Below are 21,951 nucleotides of genomic sequence, written 5' to 3'. Positions count from 1 at the left end.
TTTCAAAATATATCAACAATTAGGGAAGCACTTATTTTTGTTATTCAGAAGTGTGCTGAAAACAAAGATTTTAATAGGATCGGAACAAATCAAAACGCTTTGCTTGTTGATATGCGAATTATAAATATTTCCAGAAGCCCTAATTCTAAACCGTACCGTTTGGAATTTTTGTGTAGTTTTATCCATAAAACGGTATATCAATGGCCAATTTTATAGCCTTTTCAAGAGAATATGTGGTGACTGTAAATGACCGTGCACTACCACATCATGCTTTAATTGTACATTTATTAAAAGGGAGATTTTTGCTCCTAAATTGAGAAACATTCCTCCCCTCACCCTAATGGCAATGCTGTTAATAAAGTAAGAGGCAAGTCAGGGTTCATGTGTGCCCAAGATGTGGGACATATTCTTATTATGCATGGAGCAAACGTTTAGCCTATTAAATAAAACAAAATATATTTTTTTTGTACAGCAGACCTGTTTAACTCCTATACTTGAAGGTGCCTTCATGTGTGATAATGAAGAAAAAGACCGCTCAATCAAATAAAATATTTGCCCAGGGTCACAAATTTAAGACTAAAACCCGGTTATGGGTCAAGAGAATTACAGTTAGGTCATGTAGATTATTAAAGTCACTAGACCTGCAGGTCTGGTAACATTTTAATGCTGTGTTTAGGCCTGGAGAGCACAGCTTGAAGCAGACTGCCAGCAGCTAAATAAAGCAAACAAAGTGAGAACATTTAAGAAAGAAAAGTATGAGGAGTTGGAGACTTTCTAGTGTGTGTCATAATCAAGTGCTTAATTTGTGAAAGAATAAGCGCTGGGTCCACAGTTTTGTTCAGAAGCCCGCAAATGGTGATTTCCAAAGTCAGGGTGTCAAATTAAAAGGTTGCATAGTCTTGGTTCCATCTTTTTTGGGAACCGATTTTATTTGCATTGTACACATCACATGTAAGTGCATCACATCAGCTTCAGGATTGATCATGAAGAAAAACAAATAAGGTGGTCCCAGCGCAAGACTGCCATTTACAACACTGTTTCGAACATGAGAAAGCCAAAAGAAACATTTAAACATAGGAGTTAATGAGGTGGCGTCAGTGTATGCAACATTATTGCTAGTGTTGGTATGCGTCCTTTCCATCACAGAGCCATTTAATCCTCACCAGAGCATAATATAGTACACAGATTCATTTAGGCAGCATTATATCAATACACAGGCGTATCGGTACTTGTGATATGGAGGTGCCATTACCTACTCTACAATCAGATACGGGCAGACAGACAATAAATAGTGAAAGTAAGAGTTTGCTGTGTGGTTGACCCATGAGAGATTACACGTTGCCAAGCATGAGCATTCGTGCTGACCAACCAGATCATAACTATATGCCTGCAGATCTCTCAACAGTGCTGCCCCGTCTGCTGCTATATGGTGCTTGCGCAATCCACAAGCCTCCTCACCTAAGAGCCGCAGCCGTCGCCCACCCCACTTAAGTGTTGCCTTACACCAATGGGCTCTACTTGGTAATGTCTGTGCCTTCAGGATATTTATTTATTTATTTTCTAAACTTTTAGAGCGCGAACAAATACCACGAATGGTGTCTCGGCGCTGGGCAGACAGAGAGGCACTTCCTGTGCATTATTGAGTGAATAACCAAGTCTTCACTTGCTTTCTGAAGAACAGCAGTGAAGAGCTGTTTTTTATGTGATGGGGCAAGGAGTTCCAGAGCCTCGAGGCAGCTACCAAGAAACGTCTGTCTCCCCAAGTGACTGTTCTCACTCGTTGAATGCATAGAGATGCGGATGAGGCAGATCTTAACGCTCTCTTGGGAACATACAGCTGCAGTGATTCCCTAAAAAAGTCGGGTCCTTGGCTATTCAGTGCCTTGTATATAATACACAAAGCCTTGAATTTTGTTCTTTTTTTTACTGGGAGCCAGTGCAGTTGGTAGACGACGGATGAAATAGGCGCGAACTTGGGAGTTTTGGTCAAGATTCGTGCAGCGGCGTTCTGCACCATTTGTAACTTTTTGAAGACCTGCTCCTGAGCATTCAGCAGAAGCCCATTACAGTAGTCCACCTTGGATAGCACCAAGGAGGACATCAGGGTTTTCCCTGCAGACAGGGGAAGGTAAGGTAGTAACTTTTTCACTTTCCGTAGCGTAAAAAAGGAAGAGGAGACTACTGCATTGGCATGATTAGTGAAACTTAGTTTGTTGTCAAACAACACTCCTAGGTTTCTGACCTTTGAGACTGGGATGGGTGGGTTGCCCATTTCCGGTGGCCACCAGATCGGAGACCAAGATGGTTTTAGGTCTCCAAACACCATTACCTCGGTCTTATCGGTGTTCAGCTTTAGACAATTACTGTCCATCCAATGACTGATGGCTCCCATGCCCGTCTGAAAGTTGGCTGCCACTTCGGTCCCGTTTTTGTGCACTGCCAACACCAACTGGGTATCGTCGGCGTACGAAGTCACTCCCATTCCGTGGGTTTTAATGACCCTCGCCAAGTCCGACACATAGATGTTAAAAAGTGTCGGACTCAGCGAGGATCCCTGGGGGACTCCGCAAGGCAGCACAAACGTTGGTGAATAGAAATTCCCCATCTTTACTGACTGTTCTCTGTTAGCCAGGAAAGAAGCCAGAAGCTCCGCAGCCTTGCCCTTTATGCCCATGGCTGTGACACGGTCGATCAAGATGTTGTGATCGACCGTGTCAAAGGCTGCCGAGAGATCAAGCAAGATCAGAACAGCCGAGCCACCCTGGTCCATGATCTGTCTGATCTCTTCAGAAGCCTTGATGAGCGCCGTCTCCGTTCCATGTCCTTTCCTGAACCCAAACTGGGTGTTATCTAACAGGTTGTTATGATCAATATAGCTAGCCAACTGTTTGTTTATAACTTTTTCAAGTATTTTTGATGGATAAGGAAGGGCTGCTATAGGGCGATAACTTTTTAATTCCAAGGTGTTAAGGGTAGGTTTCTTTAGAAGTGGCTTTATTATAGCAGTTTTCCAACTTTGAGGATAGTTTCCTGATTCACAGATGGTACTGCAGATGTTCTCCAGGATTGGTGCTACCACATCAGATGTTAATTTGATGATGGTTGGTGGGCAAGGATCCAGAGGGGAACCTGACATAGTTGTTTTAATGAGATCTTTTATTTCTGATAGAGATGGAGGGAGAAATTCATTCAGAGAGGAGGATGTGAGTTGTACGTTCTTGGTGCTATCTGAAAGTTCCCCAGTCTTGATGTTATTAAATTTATCAAAGATTTCTGTGACCTTGGTTCTGAAAAAGTCAGCCATTTGATTACAGAAGTCTTGGGTAGTCTCCGTAGTATTGGCTGTTGGTATAGTTGTTAGTGTAGCCACTACCTGGTATAGTTGCTTACTGGAGTTCTGTGCTTTTTCTATCTGTTCACAGAAATATTTGCTTTTTTCCAGTCTTAGCATCTTCCTGTAGCCTGATAGCGCCTGTTTGTATCTTTCTTTGTCGTTGTTGTCATATTTAACTCGCCAGCGCCTTTCTAGATTGCGGCATTTCTGTCTTTCTATTCTTAGCAGTTCAGAGAACCAAGGGGCTGATGGTGTTGGACGATTTAACCGCACTCTCTTTAGAGGCGCTACTTGATTAAAGGTGTCTGTAAGCCATTGGTTGTAGTTATTTGCTGCTAGTTGCGGGTCTGACACTTTGGATGGTTTAGTATTTTCAAGATTCTCGGCTAGTATATTCATATCTATGTTTTTCCAATCCCTACTGGGCCTCTGTTGCTTTTTTGCCGAGGGTTGATTTTTGTGTTTCTTGACACAGGCGTGGAAAACCACCACTGCATGATCTGACCATACAATGGGAATAACAGTAGGGGGGGTAATGGCCGGGTTATTCGTGAATAATCCGTCAAGGACGTGACCTGCTTTGTACGTGGGTGAAGTAACCAACTGGTTTAGGCCAACGGCTTTGAAATCCTCAATCAGGCTCAGAGTATCTTTGTCTAATGTATTTTCTAAATGAAAGTTAAAATCTCCAAGTATTGTGAAGTCAGAGACTTCTGGCACTGTTTCTAATAAAGTGCTAATGGATTGGAGAAAAGGTGTTCGGGACGCTGGGGGACGATAGAACAGAACCCCATTGAACATTTGGGTGGGGGAAAGCGTGATAGAAAAGGATAATGTTTCAGCAGGGATGGTATCTGAGGTTCCGGTTTTTACTGCTAGGTTTAGCCGTAGAATTATGGCAAGGCCGTCCCCTTTTTTTCCAGCCGGTCTATCTTGTCTGACAATATAATAGCCCTCAGGGACGGCTGTCACCAGATCGGGGTCAGAGGCCAAATCGGCCCATGTTTCTGTTATAAACAGGATATCCAATTTGTGTGCTGATATTAGTTCGGCCACCTCTTCTCTATGTTTACACATAGATCTAGCGTTCACTAGTGCGCACTTAATGCGTGTGGTCTCATTACATGGTGCCCCTGGAGTTAGAGGTATCTGAGTAAGGGAATGATTGAGTTTAAAATTGCATTTAGGGCAGGCTATATGAATCACGTTGGAATACTTGTCTAGGTTAAGATGTGGGCAGTCCTGCCGAAGCATGGTGTTTTTAATCTCTAACAGATCGGAGGAAGAGTATTTCATTGACTTACTAGGATGGTGTGGTGGCTGGCTAGGAGTTTGGGCCCTGGGCGCGGGTCAGGCGCGGACTGGCGCAGACTGGCACCCCTTTGGCGCGGTTTCGGCGCGCCATCGTCGCGTCCGCTGCGCCCGTCCGCTGCGCCTCCGGCATGGATTCATGGTTTTATAGTAGGAGCTTGGGTGTCGGAGGGGGGTGTGGCCAACAGAGATGGGCGTGTCTCTAGGCTTCTCGCTCGTGGAAATGGCGATAAGTCTACGATCAACTAGTGATGCCAAATCTGTGAACCGATAGACAGCGTTTGTGATCTTTGGGCATTTGAACAGTCCCAGCAAAGGGCCTTTTACCATGAACACCCCTTCACGGCCAGTCACTTCCGTGGTCGCAGCCTAGACCGTTGCCCATAGTGTTGAAGTCTCTGGGCATCTCCAAAACATGTGCACTGTGTCAGCTCCTACTTGCTTGCATCTAGAGCAAGAAGAGGAGGAGTCAAATATTTTGTGAAGCGCAGCTGGGGTGAGGTATGCCCCGTGAAGGACAAATTGTTGGATATACTGGAACTTTCCCTTCCTTGACAACCACTTGGGATAGACTTGTGTCCTCTTCTATTCTTTCTGATTGAGTTCCCTTCCTATATCCCTCTCCCAACTCCGGCAAACCACAGCTAGGGGGTCATGATTGCTGGACGCTGAAGCGCGGACCAGCTAAGTAATGAGTTTGCAACCACTACCTATTATATATAACATATGTACTAAATTCTGCTGTTCGGGTTCAGTGCCCATAATGTCCCACAGCCTCGCCAAAGCAGCCAACAAACTCCCATAAGCCAGGAAATGACCTGCTGGGAGTTCGCATTCTTGCTGTAGTTGATCATAGGATTAAATTGCCCCATCCTGGAACAGTGTTTACAGTGTCCACTCCTGCTGCCGCCCAGTCCGCTACTCTCGCCCTACCCAGCATATCACTGAAGGGAGTTATAGAACTCAGTGGGATCTCAGGTGAGTACCTAGTGATACTTGGCATGAGCCACAGACTACGATGATAGCTCTGGTACTCGATTCTCAACAGCTCATTAGCATCTGGTGGAAGTCTTGCATGTGTCTTGATTCTATCTCTTGCCTCTTTATTCCAGCACCAGACACTCCCTGTCTTTTTATCTCACGCTTGCAGATTGTTTTTCTTTGCTTTGTCACTGTGTTTCCTTGTTTCTGGTTTTTCTTCTGTCCCACTTTTGTGTTTTTCTCCCTCTTGCCTTGAATCAAAGTCCCTTAAGGAAAAATAAGTACCAGTCCCCAAAAATGATGCCAGGGGGCCCAACCTGCAATCACCATCAGATCAAACTACGCCAGAACCAAGAAAGAAAGGGAATTGTAAGCAAAGGCGCTGCAAATGGAGATGCAGTGAAATGTAAAGTCGCTGGAGGATGGTCACACAGAACATGGGGCCATGAAAGTCTTTGGCAACCAGATAAAGCTGTGATACTAGAGGAAAAACCGCGAAATACTGAAAGGTCAATGCCAAAACACAAACATACTGTTTCCTTATTATTCAATCTTTTTGTGTTGCTGTTCTGCATGTGGCCTTCACTCTGACCTGTTGCACTGCAACGCAACATTCCTATCCACCCATTGCACTCCTTGAGACCCTCTTGGGTGAGTAGCCATGCATTACAGACCCCTGAATGATTGATTGATTTGATTACACCACAAGGTAAAGTCTTAACGGTAAATATGTTATGCTCAAAAAAGGGTACAAGTGTTCAAATGTCGTTAAGCTGACTTACTAAACTACTCTGACATCTATATTTCCAGTTAAAGGAAGCCAGAGCAAGTTGCGGGGGGATCTTCCTGATACCGATTGGTGGGAATATCTATCATTCAGAGCTTCCTTCACCAAGTCTTGTGAAGAGACTTTAGCTTATTTACAATACAGTCTTACGAACGCTTGCAAGGTAACTCCCTCAAACATTTAACTACAAACTTTGCGATCTCCACTGGTTGGCAGTGAATTACCAAATCCAGTTCACTGGCCCTAGTGACTGCATGCGAAATGAATGGCTCTCTTAGCATGGATTGGCCCATCTTTCAACCACAAGCATTTAGACAAGCCAATAATCTAGTATTTCAGAATGGGTGGTTGAGCATCTTTAAGGATTGCACTGTGATACCAATACTCTCCTCTGACTGACAACCATTGTTGCCAGTAACCAATAGGTTCACAAGCTGCATTAACCATGTGCAACTTTCATGCTTTCTCTTCTGTCTTGCTGAGGCTTTAAGGTGTTCCAGTTTTATGATGCTGTATTTTAAATAGCTTCCTTGTTTAGTGGCATTCAGAATATATAGAGCGTTATCATTGTTTGCTTCCTTTGGAAAAGGACAGTTTTCATGATTAAACAATGCTTATTCTTGATTTCTTCCAATGTTAAACACAACACACTAGGACAACCCAGTAAACAAACCCCAGGAGACTGGGTATAAACCTGAATACACAAAAGTATCCTCTGAAGGAAAACATTTGTACAATCTTTTACTTGTGGAATAGCAGTAAATAATATATCTGCTAACCTAACTGCAATAAATGGCAGAACGGGTTAGATTATATCAGATGTCAGGTGTACTTCTAGATGTATAGGAATCCAGTACAATATATTATTTACATCTAGAAAATCACACATAAAGAAATCATTATAAACAAAGGGTCAGAACCACTAAACGAATGAATCTTACTTTCCCGCAGTAACACTTGGATCAGTATGTGAAAGTCCTAAAAATGGTGATCTGAGGTGACACAGGGATCACCCAATAGTATAGTCCTCCTTATAGAAAGAGAAAGTTGAGACAAGTAGTATACAATTCCTTATAGTGAAGTTATTGTGGTGATCGTTGCGTCAATGTTTCTGTTCCCAAACGCCTGAAAAGTGAATGGGACCATCCTCTGGAGGAAGTGTCAAATATTTGAAAAATATGTAGGCTCTTGTCAGATAATAAAGCAATGAATGTACTACAATGAAGAAGGAAGAGTGAGTCTGTAGCAGGTTGATGGTACTCAACAGTATGACCAGTAAACCAGGCACTGCCATAAAAATTAAGCTTTAGATTTGTGGTAACCAGAATTAATTGTAATACTGTATGTGTTTTTTAGAATGCTCTGATTGTGCAGCAGAGCCTGTTCATGTATCATTCAGACTGATATGTTTGTTCTTCCGCAGACTGTTGGAACAGCTGTTACTTTCTCTACAGTGGGGCAGGGAGCAAACCTACCATCCTCACACTCAACCTTACAGTACTGCTGATTTAGCATCTGCAAATCATAGTCTGGCTAAAGCAGTGAACTCTCACCTACTTGGAAGCATCGACTCCAGCAGTGCAAAAGTTCCCCCTTGTACAACAGAATTTTGCAGCACTCCAGCAGAGAAGATGGCTGAAAAGGTAAAACTCTTGAGTAAACTAATATTAAATATTATGTTTTGTTACTGTTATTTGTGTAGTGTATGCCTGTTACTGGTGTAGCCTTGTACTGCGTGAGAGCTACCCACATGTTGCGCTGGCAAAGTTTTCTGAGCTACCTTGAGTGACTGATATCGCACCACTCCCAGACTTGCTGCCCTCAGGAGATGGCATGGCTCTGGTTCAGCACCCACCAGGTGATTTGTTGTTTGTACAAGCTAACATGGGTGTCATGGTTAAGGACAGGACAAGTGAGGAAGAGAGGCTTAAAGCAGAGGAACATCTCAAGTGTATTGCATTTGGTTGGGGGGCTTTGTGCAGCATGGGCCAGGACCTGGTACGAGATTGCAGGGCTCACCTTGAGAGCGTCGGGTAGCCAGTGAGTGGGCTTTTAGTCCTGTAGTGGGTGTAAAGAAATCAAGACTGCATGCTAGAGGTATATTGTGGTCACTTATTGAAATGTTCAAAAGCAGTGCATGCTTCTTGCATGTGTTGCATATTTTTATACAGCAGGCCTCATAGTTCAAAAAAGCTTGTTTGCCCCAAAGGTGAGCACCCGTTGGGGGTCGAGAAGAATGTGTGTGTGATGGTGGTTGCCTGTAATCCCTTGATCTCTGTTTAGGCGATGATGTTTGTAACATGGACCCTGAGTGTCCATTGCATCAATGACGATGTTTTCAGGGACTCCAAGCATATAAATGGGTGGAGGATGGAGTAGTAGAGTAAGGGGAATGGCGGTGTTGTTTCCGGAAGTGGAAAGTCAGGGCTTTTGTCAGCAGCTGAAAGATATGTGATGGTGCTTGCTTTAAGGTTCTGGTGTTAAAATAATAGCTACGGCGAAAGCATTATTGGAGTGTATTCTTGGTGCTTGTTTGGAGCCTTGTTTTGAAGGCTCCGGGAAAGGCAAGGAACACACGAATGAATGCAAGTGACATTCGTTAAGTGCATAGATACCTTGGATAGAAGTGTCTTGGCCCTGTGGGCAAACCAACTGAATGGTACAGTAAATGATGGCTCAACTTAACAGAACTGTTTACTGATGATACTTAGTAAACAGTGTAGGAGAGTAGGGTCTGCTTCCTATGGTCACCCCCACTTTTTGCTTTTGCTTTACTGGTTTTTGACTTAGATGTGGCTGTGGGCCTGCTAATCAGACCCACAGCCCAGCTGTTCTCTCTCTAAATTCCTACTATGTACTTTAGGTACATAACCCAATTGGTAAGGATCACCTTTTGGGTCCCTGTACAGTGTACCTTAGGTACCCAGGGCCTAGGTGTACCCTAGGCCTACCAGGGGCTGCACCATGTATTATGCCACCCCTGGCTGGCCTCCCATCATGACACAACTGGCTGATCACTCAGCTGGGGCAAGGTCGTGTAATCACCCCTTGCTTAGGTATAGAATTCCTATACCTACCTTATATGTAGACACATGGGTAACCTGTACGCCACTCCTATGGCAGGCCTTAACAATCCTGGAGGCAGAGTGCTTGGTAACATGTGAGATGATGCTCTAGCGTGAGCTGAGCCTGTCTGCAGCTTTCGGAACCATGTCCTTATAGCTGTTCTATGATATCGCCTACCATATACTCTTAAAGTGCCTTATAATCCTCGCGGTTATGGTAACTATGGTTTGGCTTTATCAAAACATGTTGTGTAAGGTGTCTAACACTTTGGAATACTACCCCCACACCATTTCAGGTGATGAGGATAGTATTCCCTCCTTCTAGAGGGAGAAGACATGTTAAAATCCTACTTACCCGGTTAAAGTTAACCAGAGCCCCAGCATCACAAAATGGATGATGCTGCCACGGACACAAGTCTGACCTCCTGCTGCTGGGAGTCCTTCCAGCGAGGGAGGCTTGTACAATAGGTTTCCTGCCTTGGGAGGTGCTAGCACCACCCCAGACAGGACTTAGTGTATTGGGGCAGGGAGGGATGAAAGAAACGAGACACTGTCTGGGGCACACAAGGTGTCCCATGCATAGCCCGGTTCAAACCGGTGCTGGGGCACTCCAGCCCCAGCCCTGGCGCGAAACTGGACAAAGGGAAGGGGGTGTAACCACCCCCCTCCCTGGTCCCACCCATAGGAGGGACCTAGCAGGTAATCCAGCCCCCCAGATTAGTATAAGAGTGGGAGCTGAGTCCCTAGGAGATTAGATTATCCTGAACTGAAACTAGACACGAAACTCTGGACCTTCGACATTCGACGACAAGAAGACTGAAGAAACTCCCTTGTGGCCAAGGAGTGGCCACCCTGTACAAACAGGCACCAACAAGCGACCTGCCGTTTGCTTTGCCCAAGTTCTACGAGGAACCGACTGCAGAGCCCGACCAGCGCCTTGACTTCCAGACTTCTCCGACCCTGATCCACATCCACATCCACAGCAGAGCTGAGATCCGTGGAGGCGACGAGAGACGTGGGACCGGCTACCTGGGAAATTTGGCGAGTAGCTTCCAGCGCAGCTTCTGAGGCATCCTCGAAGTTGTGCTCTAGGGATTGAAAAGCCCCAACCCCGAGCACCATCTGCACCGAAGATTAGCCCTCCACACTCCACGAGTTCTGCGTGGGGCCCTTCTGCATTTTCCTGCTCGACGCGTCTGTCCGGTTGCTGACCCATTGGCTAGTAGCCTCAGTGGCGACGAACCCTTAACTTTCCACCGCTGGTTTGGCTCCTTCAGACTGGCTCCTGCTTCCCTGTGAAAGAGAAGCACCTCAGACCTTCCTGGTCTGCACCTGAAGCAAATTTCGATTTCCGCGTGGGTTGCCTTTGCCAAGGCTTGTTGACTCCAATCGGGACGTCGACTCCGCCATCAGCAAGATCCTTCGTGGGACAGCTCGTATCCTGGTTCTGGTCGTCCTCGACGCCTCCTGGTCCACGTGGCTGCAGAGACAAGGTTCAAGACATCACCTGTATCCTGCACGACATGGCTTGGTTCCTTCCTGGTTCCACCCGGTCACTGGCTAGTGACCCAGACTTTGTCCCCTCTGCTTGCAGGTGTTCTTCCTTCAAGATCCATCCTTGGGTCCACCGGAAATCTTCCTCCTGGCCGCCTGCCAGCATCTGTTCTTCAGGCATCCATAGGATCCAGCGACGACACCCGACACATCTTCACACCTATGCACCCGTCTCCTGTGGGTGAGGTAACGTGAGTACTCCGGTTCTCCAGTGGATATTGACTATCCAAGTGTCTAAGTCTTTAGTTGCTTCCTCCTAGTTACTTCGGAAGTGTCCTTATTCTCCCTATTTCTAACTCCTACATTCCTATTGACTTTAATGTAATCCGCGTGTGTGTTTCCACACTGCACACGCTTCCCGTGGGACTCCCACTTCCTAACCATTGGTAGGGTAGTGTAGCCCCAGCGATTCCCTAGGCCAACTCCCTGTTCGTGACGTGGTACTTATACCACTTTCTTAGTATATGGTTTGCGTGGCCCCTGGGCCTAACTGTATTTTCCTGTGTAACTTAACGTATGCTACTTAAGAAATTGTTTGTACTTAGACCTCTGAACTCATAAAGAGTGCTGAGGGTATATGTTAGAATAAATACATTCTAATTTTATATATACCTGGTGTGGTGTCCTTTAATTTGGTATTCAAGGGATTGTAATGGTATAACAGCTGGCTTCACATGCCATACAGAGTTTAGCCTAAGACTGCTCATATCCATGCTACCACTATGATAGCTGGTCTATAAGGTTGACTTCACAACCATTCACCATAAGGGTTGTTTGGACTGATACAGGGTGTACACTAGAACTAGTGACATCATATATCAGGCCAACTTCTCACAAACAGGTGTTAGAGAGAGTCTTGATGTATTCTTCAAAAGAAAGCTTTGAGTCAAAAAGGATCCCCAGGTTCCTAGCATGTTGGAGAGGCGCGAGTTCCAAGAACTTCTGGCCATCATTCATTGACCCATAATGCAGGGTTGCCAACAATGACAAGTTCAGTTTTAAACCACTGAATTGTGGTTCATCCAGAGTGCTACCTCTTAAGACATGATGTAAATTTAGGAGCTGATTCCTCAGTGTTCTGTCTAGCCTTCAAATGAGTTTTGTATCATCAGCATATGAATAGAAACTGAAACCAGAAGAGGCAATGAGTCTGGCTGATGGAGCAACTTACAAATTAAAGAGCGTGGGGCTAAGGGTTGATCCTTGAGTTACACCTGTAAGAATGAATTTAACGGCAAACCTATAGTTTGCCATTGAAACTGATTGATCTGGGAGATTACGCTTTAGGGGAAGTTGTATCTAGAATTGCATAGATGTTTTCTCTTGTAATTTTAGGCTATTTACTTTGTGCTGTAAAGCGTGATCTGAATATGCCCGTTGGCACTGCTCGCAGAGCAGCCCACCCGCCCGCAACCAAACATAAAATGGTAATAACTGAAAGTTATTACCATTTTACGTTACTGCTTTTTGCCTGTGAGAAAGCAGTGGGGCGACGCTCCTCCGCCCTAGTGGAGGAGCCGCCCCTGCTGTTATGACAAGCTACTTGACAGATATACATTTCTCTTACCAAAGAAACTGCAAGATGAGTTTAGTTTATTGCTGATTTAGGGCACAGAGGCAGCACAACAAATGATTTATGGCTGTTTATCCTTGTCGTTCCTGCTGTCACGTTACCAGCTGCTTGGGAATTTACAGTGCCAGCAGACACGAGTCAGAAGAAGCTTCTGAAAAAGATCACTCCAGTCTAAAGGCATTAACTTTAGACTGGATATATTTAATCTATCAGCGTTTGCAGATGGTCTTTAGTACCACTGGAAATCCAATGTCAGTCACTGATGGAGCTCTTGCTGTATCTGATGAGCTTTCAGAGAGTTGTGAGCTTCCAAGTTATCCAAAGGGCTGATTGGGCAGGAGGCGAAAAATTTATGGAGCAACTCCAACCATGCACACCCTTCCAGTGGTTGACAGAGGGCATTGAATACATGAGTGTTAGGCTGATCTCGCATCTGCATATATGTGCCTTTAAGAGCTATTTCGTTCTGTTATAAGAGGTTGAGGCCAGGCCTGGGTGTAGTTCGCGGAGTTTTGCAATGGGGAACTCAGCGGAGTTACGCAGGTGGCGGAGTGTAGTGCGAACTGCCGTTCGTGCTGGTGTTCCTGCCTCTCGGATAGAAATTCTACCGGAGCGGAAGCTTGTGCTCGCGAACGGAACGGGGGAGAAACTCTGCTGCACTACGTGAAGCAGACATTTTCTGCACTCTACAAGCTCCACGGAGTGCAGAAAAGTCCACAAACATGCCAGAGTTCACCGCCCCGGCCTAGTTGAGGCACGTATTTAGTTATGGTGCAACCACTCACTTTCCTGTTTGGTGCGGATACCTGCTATGAAAATGATTTCATTTTTAACATGATATGTTAGATAAGGTATGAAAAATTCTTGTATATTTTTCAGGCCCTCTCCCAACTCTTAACCAGAGCGAAATCTGTCAGCTTCAGGAGATCTGTAACTCCTTCATCTGTGCCAAAAAGAAACCAAAGAATGGGCTGGTAGCAATGTACTAAACACTCCAAACAAGGTGCTCTGGGACCACCACAATGTATCTACTTCTACCAAGGATAGGTACATGGTTGAATGGCTAAAAAGTGAGATGGACACGATCTGATGCGTCGTAGTCCAGAATTTAGCTAGCCTTCGGGAGAGGTTCCCTGAGATCCCAAAAGCCAACAGGGAAGAAACCTGTATATATCTCTGGACACTTGACCTACACTGGTAGTTTGGGACCAACTTATACATGAAGCAAGTCTGACCTACCACCCCTCTTCTTTCATCTAGCACTTCACCAATGAGGATTTTCCCCTGGGAGAAATAGGACGCACTTTGAATCGTGGAGAGAAGTTCATTCTAGGCTTATGGAGCTCTTCTACCAGAGGTACTGTTAAATCCCTTTCAGAGGGCCTCGAGGCAAGCACAGCTCTAACAGCAGGAGTTGTGACATTGCACTCCGGCTGTGCTGGGGCCCTACCTACCATGGATCCTCAGTAACTCAGCCACATACTACCCCATTCAGCACATGGCTGTCAATGGTACTACGGATCGAGCAGTCAAAGGCTCTTTGGGGGAGGAGGGGCAGGTGGGAGGCATACACGGGTGCAAGACTCAAAGTACAAACAGAAATCTCAATAAGGTGATTATCCAGTCAAATACTTGCCTTTGTGGAAAAAAGTAGTATTTTAATATAAGCACACAGTGCATAGACGCAGCTCACTAAATAATATCCACAGTCTCTTACTGACAGAGTGCTAGCGTCGTCCTGGATAGTATCTTTGAGTCTCTTCCTCCCCCCCCCCTCCCCCCCCCCCCCCCCCCATCCCCCCAGTCCATTTCTAGTGAGTGAGTCTGGTTAATTTCCATTTGCTACTGGAGGCAACTTTTAGATGTGGCCCACTCTACTCCTCCTGCAGCAAAGTCTAAGTTTGGCCTTAGGAGTCAACTTTAACAGAGCTGTGCTCTAAATTTGTGCGTATCCCCGAAAGGTCTGCCGGCCTTGAACAGACTCGAAGACAGCTGGCAAGTGCAGGAGAATTAGGGCGCATCTCTGCATGCTCCAGTCTCCAGATGCTGACTGCAACCTCTCATGGTCTTTCATTGATGATTTTCAGGGCCTCCGCAACCTCCTATATTGTTGGACATCCTTTTCTGTGGCTTCTCACAATCGGTAAGTTTTCACAGCAGCCTGGGCACAACAGTCCAGGGAAGCATCCCTGCATCCACAGTGGCCCCCTCCTGGCACTCTGGAGTCACTGATTTCCTCCCCTGAAGGGCGACTGCCTTTACTTCACAGTGGCCCCCACCTGACATACAAGGGTCACCTACTGGCTCTGCACAAGGATGACAGCACTTACTTCACGGTGGCTCCCGCCTTGTGCATGGGGGTTGCAGCCAATGTCCTCACAAATGTCCCGGCCGGACTGGTTGTCTCACTCTTCCCTCACCGGGATCCACTCAAAAGGATCCCAGCTGAGCCTCTGTCTCTCCATGCGCACTCTCCTCCTCACAGGGTCTATTGGTCTCGGCAGACAGAAAGCCGGTGCTCCAGGCTCGGGACAAGTGGTCTTGACTCATGGGTAATGGCCCCTCATCCAGAAGGGACAAGCAGACTTTGTCCCTAGTCCTGGTTTCAGCAGCTAGAAATCTTGGTGCTCTTCTTCCCTGATGAGCAGAGGCGTGGGACTCCTGCGCTCACCTTTATAGTCCAAATTTAGACAAAGGTGTGATTTTGTGTCTGGTTCTTTGAAATTCCAGTGGAAGTGTGCTCTGTTCTGTGCCCTGTCCTTTATCAAAGGAACAGTCTGCATCCTCGGGAGTGTCTCCAATTCTGATTAATCCACAAGACAGGCCAAGGAAATAATCTGGGATTACACATGAGTGTCAGCCTCCACTGCAGTATGCCTTATAAAGGTTTAAAGTCCTAAGTCTTCCTCTCTTCTATGATTCCATGGTCTTACAGCTCTAACCTTATCAGCCCCACCATCCCCCTGGCAATGAGCCCAGGCCCTACTGACCAGTAACTCTTCCTGGAATCAGTGATTTTAGATGTGCGCGGATGATGTTCTGCTCACCTACCTCCAGTGTGTGTTCCCACCCCAGGCCTCAAGAATGTCAGTGACCCACATCTCCTGTCGGAGGTTGCAGTCCTTGCCTCAACTAGCCTCTCAAGGCCCTTTGCTTCCAAAATAGACCCCATGTTATGTACCAAGCACACATACATTCCAACATGCAAGAATCACCAGCACTCTGCCACTAGTCACATTCACTGTGTAGGCTAAGAAGGGGTACCCACAGATCTTTGGTATGTATCATGCCCAGCACAAATGCATCCCAGCACACACATACACACATGCAAGTAGCACATACTGTCCGACGCTACACACTTTTATTATGCAGGCTAAGGGTGAGTTGAGTACACAACTGCAGAACTACATTTGAGTGGGCCACTAGGTACCACTCCAGCGACACAGACAAAAAGACCTGTTCACAATACTGATCACTATTAAACACAAAACAGGTATGATGCCACCACTACGCTTGTGTCACTTAACTCCAGGCAGTGGCCCTATACTGCTATGGGCGTAGTGCTTGGTGCACCCCTCCTGGTTTAACAAGACTGCATTACCATGAGACATGTTGAGCTCATGTCACACATGCATGATCTGTGTTTTCCCATTATCAAAAAACAGTACCAGGGATCCAGATATCCATGCAGCTGGGGCACTGAAGGCACGAGTGCACGTCCATCACAATGCAAGGGACTTTTCCAACACAACAGGCACTGTTAGGTCCTTTGAGGATATCAAGATGTCTGTGAGGTTGTAGAGACGGAACACTTCATTACCTAGGACTGGAGCACTGGATGTTGCAGCAGGAGGTGAAAACAGGAGCGAAAGGGGAACTCTTGCCCTTTCAGCAATTCCACCAAATGTTATCCTCTCCATGCCACCTAGTGTCCAGAATAAAGATGTTTCTAAAAAACACACCATACCAACAACAAATTCTCATGCCAGCTACAACTGGAAAAGAGAATTAAGCTCATCCTGGATGATACCCAGTGGCAGGAAATCTACCTTTGGGGCAAAAAACTTTGCTAGGTGTGTCCAAGAGAACTAAGCAGTTCATAAACTTGTTTATCACCAGTATGGCTACACGAGAGCAGCCAAAAACTGACAAAATCTAGGGGGTGGTGTGGTGAGACAAATAGACTTTGGATATCCTCTGGAAATGCTAGAAACAAAAGGGTTAGGCATGGTTTGGGAGACAAACTGGATAGCTGCCCTGGGGCAGTAATTCTAGGCCAGTACTGGAGCGGAGGGACGACGAGGAGAGACTGGGTGAGTTGGTACGTTTTTTTTTCGTTTATTTTCTTTACCTCCTTCCCGCCCGTCACCTCTGATTCGTGCCAGCCGTTACATTATGATGTTATTCTTTTGTTGCCCCAATGCTTTTTAGGTCTCGCCTAGCGTCGCAGGGCATGCACTGCTCGCTCTGCGAGATCTATTGTCGTCGGTTTGCTTTTGGAAGTGGGGTTGGTGACAGCCCTGTCTCCCTTAGGCACCGCCCACCCAGACTGGACTTGTCAGATGGAATCACGGAATGTTTCAGTTTCAATGTTGGGAGCTCTAATCACTAAGTTTAATGCGCCTGACACTGGCAGTTCAGTTCAGTTCAGTTGAAACAAGAGCATACCGAAAACTGAATCTAAGAAACCAAGCCTCCTTTTTCATCATAATATTTAGAATCCAGTCACGAGATACTGGAGTCAAATATATCAATATACTAGGCACAGCACAGCCGAGAAACTTTCGAGCGATTTGGGCAGAGTTACAGTGACAGCTGGAATAAATATGGTTTACTTTTCTCCAGGATCATGTTCCCTTTGCTTTAAAAAGAATATTATAAATTCTAAGAGAATTGTTTACAGGAAAACCGGGGTTTCTTCGGATCTTCGATGCCACAGTACACACTTCTTGCCTTTAGCTTTGAATTATAGTGCTTTGCCGCCATCATGTGGAAGTGAGCAATACCTGGTCACTTCGACTCCAGACCTCTTCTGAAGCGGGGCAGCCACGTTATTTGAGAATTGAAGGACCAGTAGTGACACTTGCTGTTAGCGAGCACAGTTGCAGTGCCGGTCTGACGGCAGGGGCGGACCTCCAGGAGTCAAGTCCACGATTGCTCCTCGCTGCATCTCCCATTCTGAATCCTGACTGCTGAGCTCAGTGCTGCCGGACTGCACTGCAGCAGGCTGCCTGTTAGGCTCCACCACTCCGATGGCGGTCCGTGTCCTGCGGGTCGACAGACTACAGTGTCATTCGCATTACGGCATAAATCACTTAGTCAGTTAACAAACGCTCTGTATGAGTAGCGGCATCTGGACGCTCTTCTAACACTGAACAACTAACTTCAAGTCTGCCGCTGACGACAGGCCGGCGGGTAGCCATTGGCTAGTTGTAGGTCTGCCTGGGTAGGGCTTGCGCTGTCTCTGAGAGCAGGTATGGACTTTAAGCTCCGCCCCTTTCCCCACCCATCTTCTCAATTGGCTTCTGTTTCTGTCCTTTGTAAATGATGGTTTTTGATTGTTAATAGGCTTAGTAGTCCCTCCTTAGGACCTCCTTTTCTCCTCTTGTAACCTCCCCTGAGGACTGTCCCATTACATTTGTTGTTACTCGGTATGTTTTAATAACAGTCTGTGAGCACAATTTTCTGAGATGACTTTCTCATACCTGCTGTTGTAGGCGGGACACGCTCCAGCACCTGTTTTTTCTTTTATCAGGCATGATGCATGCCTCGCTTTCTCTTATGCTTTTGGGCTTTAGCTGCAATATTGGCGGAAAAACCTTTCTTTTCTTATGTGCGGCTGGCAGAACTTGATGTTGAAACTGCACACAACATAATTTTTTTTTTTTTAAAGCAGCGTGGCACGCCACACTTTTTTTAAAGCAGCGTGGCTCTCCTTGTTTTTTTAAAAGCAGTGTGGCACGCCACACCATTTATTTTTTTTCTTCCAGCCATGCATAATCTTATGTTTTAATTTTAGCGGTGCAGCATGCCATGCTTCAACTTAAACAATAGCGGCCACACCTTTCTTCTGCGTAGCTCGACCAACTTAATCGAAGTGTCCTTTTTTAGTGCTTACAGCTGGGTACGTGTCCTCTAACTGCAGCTGGGGTGATTGGCGTCCCTGCTATTTGAGCCTTTGGCTTCCGTTTCCGCTTCCTGCTGCAGTGCTCACATTGCCTACTTCAGTTGCCTGCATCTGACGGAAGCCCAAGCATGTTACTCTTTCTCGATTTGCAGCTCACATAACCTGATGTTAAGACTGCACACAACATAATATATTTTTTGTAAAGCAGCGTGGGACGCTGCACTTTTTTAAAAAGCAGCACAGCACACCTTTTTTTTTTCTTTTCAGCCGCGCATAATCTTATGTTTTAACTTCAGCAGCACAGTGCTTCAACTTCAACAATTGCGGCCACGCCTTTCTTCTGCGCGGCTCGTTTAACTTAATCTAAGTGTCCTTGTCCAGTGTTAACAACTAAAGACGTATCCTGTCATTTACAAAGCCAATAGCTCTAACTTTCACAAATGCGAGACCTATTGCATTGCAAATGCTTGTTATAACTGTAAGCCATTCAGTAAATACAGGGAGTGCACGGACATGGATACATTCCAATTGTCATTTCTTAATTGTGAATCTCAAAGCCATTCTTTTTATCTGAATTGTAATGTACTGTTGGGCGCCCCTTCTCGTATTAAGTCAAAAGTTTTTATTAGTGTGCAAGTGTACTAAAAATGTGTTTTTCGTTTCAGATGCTCAGAATATTGCATCCAGTTAATTGTCCAGAAGAATCCACGGCGCTGTCGTTTTCTGAATCTTTGCCTTCGCCCTTCTTTCCCGCTAAAAAGAATATTGGCCGTTTCCACCCTTACACCAGATATGAAAACATCACCTTCAACTGCTGCAATCACTGCAGCGGGGAACTAATAGCTCTCTAGGGGTCTTGACCCTCTGACCTTGACAGTAGTCCAGTATTAAAAGGCCACTGATCTTATGGACAGGTGTATGCTCCACGTTGACCAACTGTGAGATCATTTTAGCTAATACAAACCAGTATTTTCGAATTTGCTGTGCTTCCAAAAATAAACGCTATTTACTACAAATAAAAACACTTTAGACCTATATTGCAGAGTAAACTTCACACTTATAATCTGAATTATAGTTACAAGTTAGGGCATGCAGGCACATGCTTGAAACATTCTTAGCGATGCTAATTGGTCAGTAAATGAACGTGTGTACATTATATTGCCCTCAACAGTCATGGGCAACTTCCCAGTGTCCATGATTTATGGAAATATCAGTTAATGCGTGTGATCCACTGCATGATTATTATAGATTTTTCAGCATTTGTCTCCATGAATGTATGTTTATATCATTTCATAATTCAAATCAAAGGGTAGAGTATGCTTATATTTAAAAGCATATCTGCCTGTCTTTACAACATATCTGTCTATATTTTACCACATATCTGCCTATATTTTACAACATATCTGCCTGTATTTTACAATTAGTTGCCTATATTTTACAGCAATTCCTTTTTTAAATGTTGTCAAAACTTCGGAAAGTGTATTTAGCGGCCGATCATTCACATGCTAGTCTTGGCCACTAGACCTTTAACACAAGCCTGTAAAACAGCCTTCAGAGGCCTCTTGGTCGCCATGTTACAGGTTGACCTCAGACGTTTGTTTTACTCATGGTATTTTAATCACAATCTGAAGTTTGCCTCAGGCCACTTATGGTGTCACCAAGTAACCCTCACAGGGCTGCCCCATGCAGGAGGCTGAATTAGAAGTTTGGTTTGAAGCACACGGGCGGATTTGATTCAATTGAGGATACGATCCCTTGTAAGTGACTGTTAGTATATGATTTGTTTTCTGCAGTTGTATATTTACAACGAATTGGCTGCTAGTGAAATTGACATTCGTTTGCATTGCACATAAAAAATCTTACTTGTGTTTGCTCTGACATTTTAAATCAAGTTTTTTAATTTAAGTTGCACACAAGGTCAGTGTCACTCGTGACAATAAAAACAGTTCCACATAAAATTATCACATATTAAAAAGCTCTGTACATACAATATATACAGGGAAAGTAAGTGTAGACAAAATAATTTGTCTTTGTGAATAGACGCAACTACTTAATACATCACCGGTTAGTTATGTATCCATTAAACATGTATAATACAGCCAGTGTGTTGTAAATTGTGGCTTCGATGAATTATTTTGTCCACAATTATTTAATGTTTTTGATATGTGATGATTTCATGTGAACCATTTGATCCAAAGTGATCAATAGGATATAATATATTTAAATCAATGGTTTTCTCTAAAACCGGCGAGGTAGATATATATACAGTTTTGTTAGAACATTTATGGTGGTTGATTGAATGAGATTGAGAAGTGAGCTTTTTGTTCTACAGGAACCCAAAGGAACCTTGTTTTTCTGTTCTTCTGTATCCTTCCAGATGACACGTGTGGGAGTGGAAAATAGTTACCACCTGCTATTCGGTAGCAGTTCTTTCTCTAGACGTTTGTGGTGATTTTGAAGGTTCGGGGTGGTTTGGGCGTGCAGGCTGCGGCTGTAATTCTGCACGTGCTGTGACCTGCAGATGCGGTAAAAGTGTGCTGTAATTCCGATATTGCATACGTCTGCATTCCACACCTTGCTCTAAATAAGGGCCTGCAAGAAAAGATTTGACACGTCTTAAGTGACGTCATTTACCTACGTCACCATGTCTGTTAAGTAGTAAATAGTATTCAATTGGCAGTGTGCGGATGTAGCACAAACCAGTGCGACTAATTGCTAAATTCTTGTATAAAATTACCTCTCCGCTAAGTTACATGAAGAAAGCATTATTTAACTGCAGGTATAATGTGTTGTAAAACAGATCTTGTTTTCCTAGTTACAGGATCTTTTTAAACAGCAATAAATCGCTTCTTTGTTTTATAGCGTGTGCACTTTCTTGCAATCTTGTGTGAAGTGCGGAGACAACTGTGCTTTATGGTCTGTTTTAGTTTGTGCCTATTGTAGGATGCTGGAATGCATTCTTAAACGAACAGCGGTGTTTGATGTGCGGTTTTCGCCTCCGAGATTTGATTTGTCCTAATTCATTGTGATTTGTTATTCTATGCTGAGTGAAATGCGCATGCGCAGGAAGCTGCTGGCTCCTGTTAGCCAAAGCAGTTGGAATAATTAACCTCCCTGTGAAAGCTTTGGGATGCAGGATCGAGGTCGAGGTATGTGTTTGGCTGCCAAAACGCTGCAGCACTTCTTTTTATTCTTACCCTTCTGCTTTTTAGGTTGAGC

The 21,951-nt window shown here is 45.0% G+C and overlaps 1 protein-coding gene across 2 annotated transcripts in view; it reads left to right on the top strand.

Moving 5' to 3' along the window:
* Positions 1-21,591, top strand: part of BLZF1 (basic leucine zipper nuclear factor 1) — a 79,276-nt gene extending 57,685 nt beyond the window's left edge. For both annotated transcript variants that reach the window (XM_085622988.1, XM_085622989.1), the window contains exons 7-8: positions 7,837-8,056; positions 19,398-21,591. In XM_085622988.1, coding sequence (XP_085479114.1) covers positions 7,837-8,056; positions 19,398-19,583 — 406 coding nt within the window. In that variant the 3' untranslated portion in view covers positions 19,584-21,591. The remainder of the gene's footprint in view (positions 1-7,836; positions 8,057-19,397) is intronic.
* The last annotated feature ends 360 nt before the right edge of the window (positions 21,592-21,951 follow it).

Source organism: Triturus cristatus, chromosome 8, assembly GCF_964204655.1.
Source record: "Triturus cristatus chromosome 8, aTriCri1.1, whole genome shotgun sequence".
NCBI lineage: Eukaryota > Metazoa > Chordata > Amphibia > Caudata > Salamandridae > Triturus > Triturus cristatus.
The sequence above is the reverse complement of the archived record's forward strand: the minus strand, read 5'-3'. Positions and strand labels throughout refer to the sequence as shown.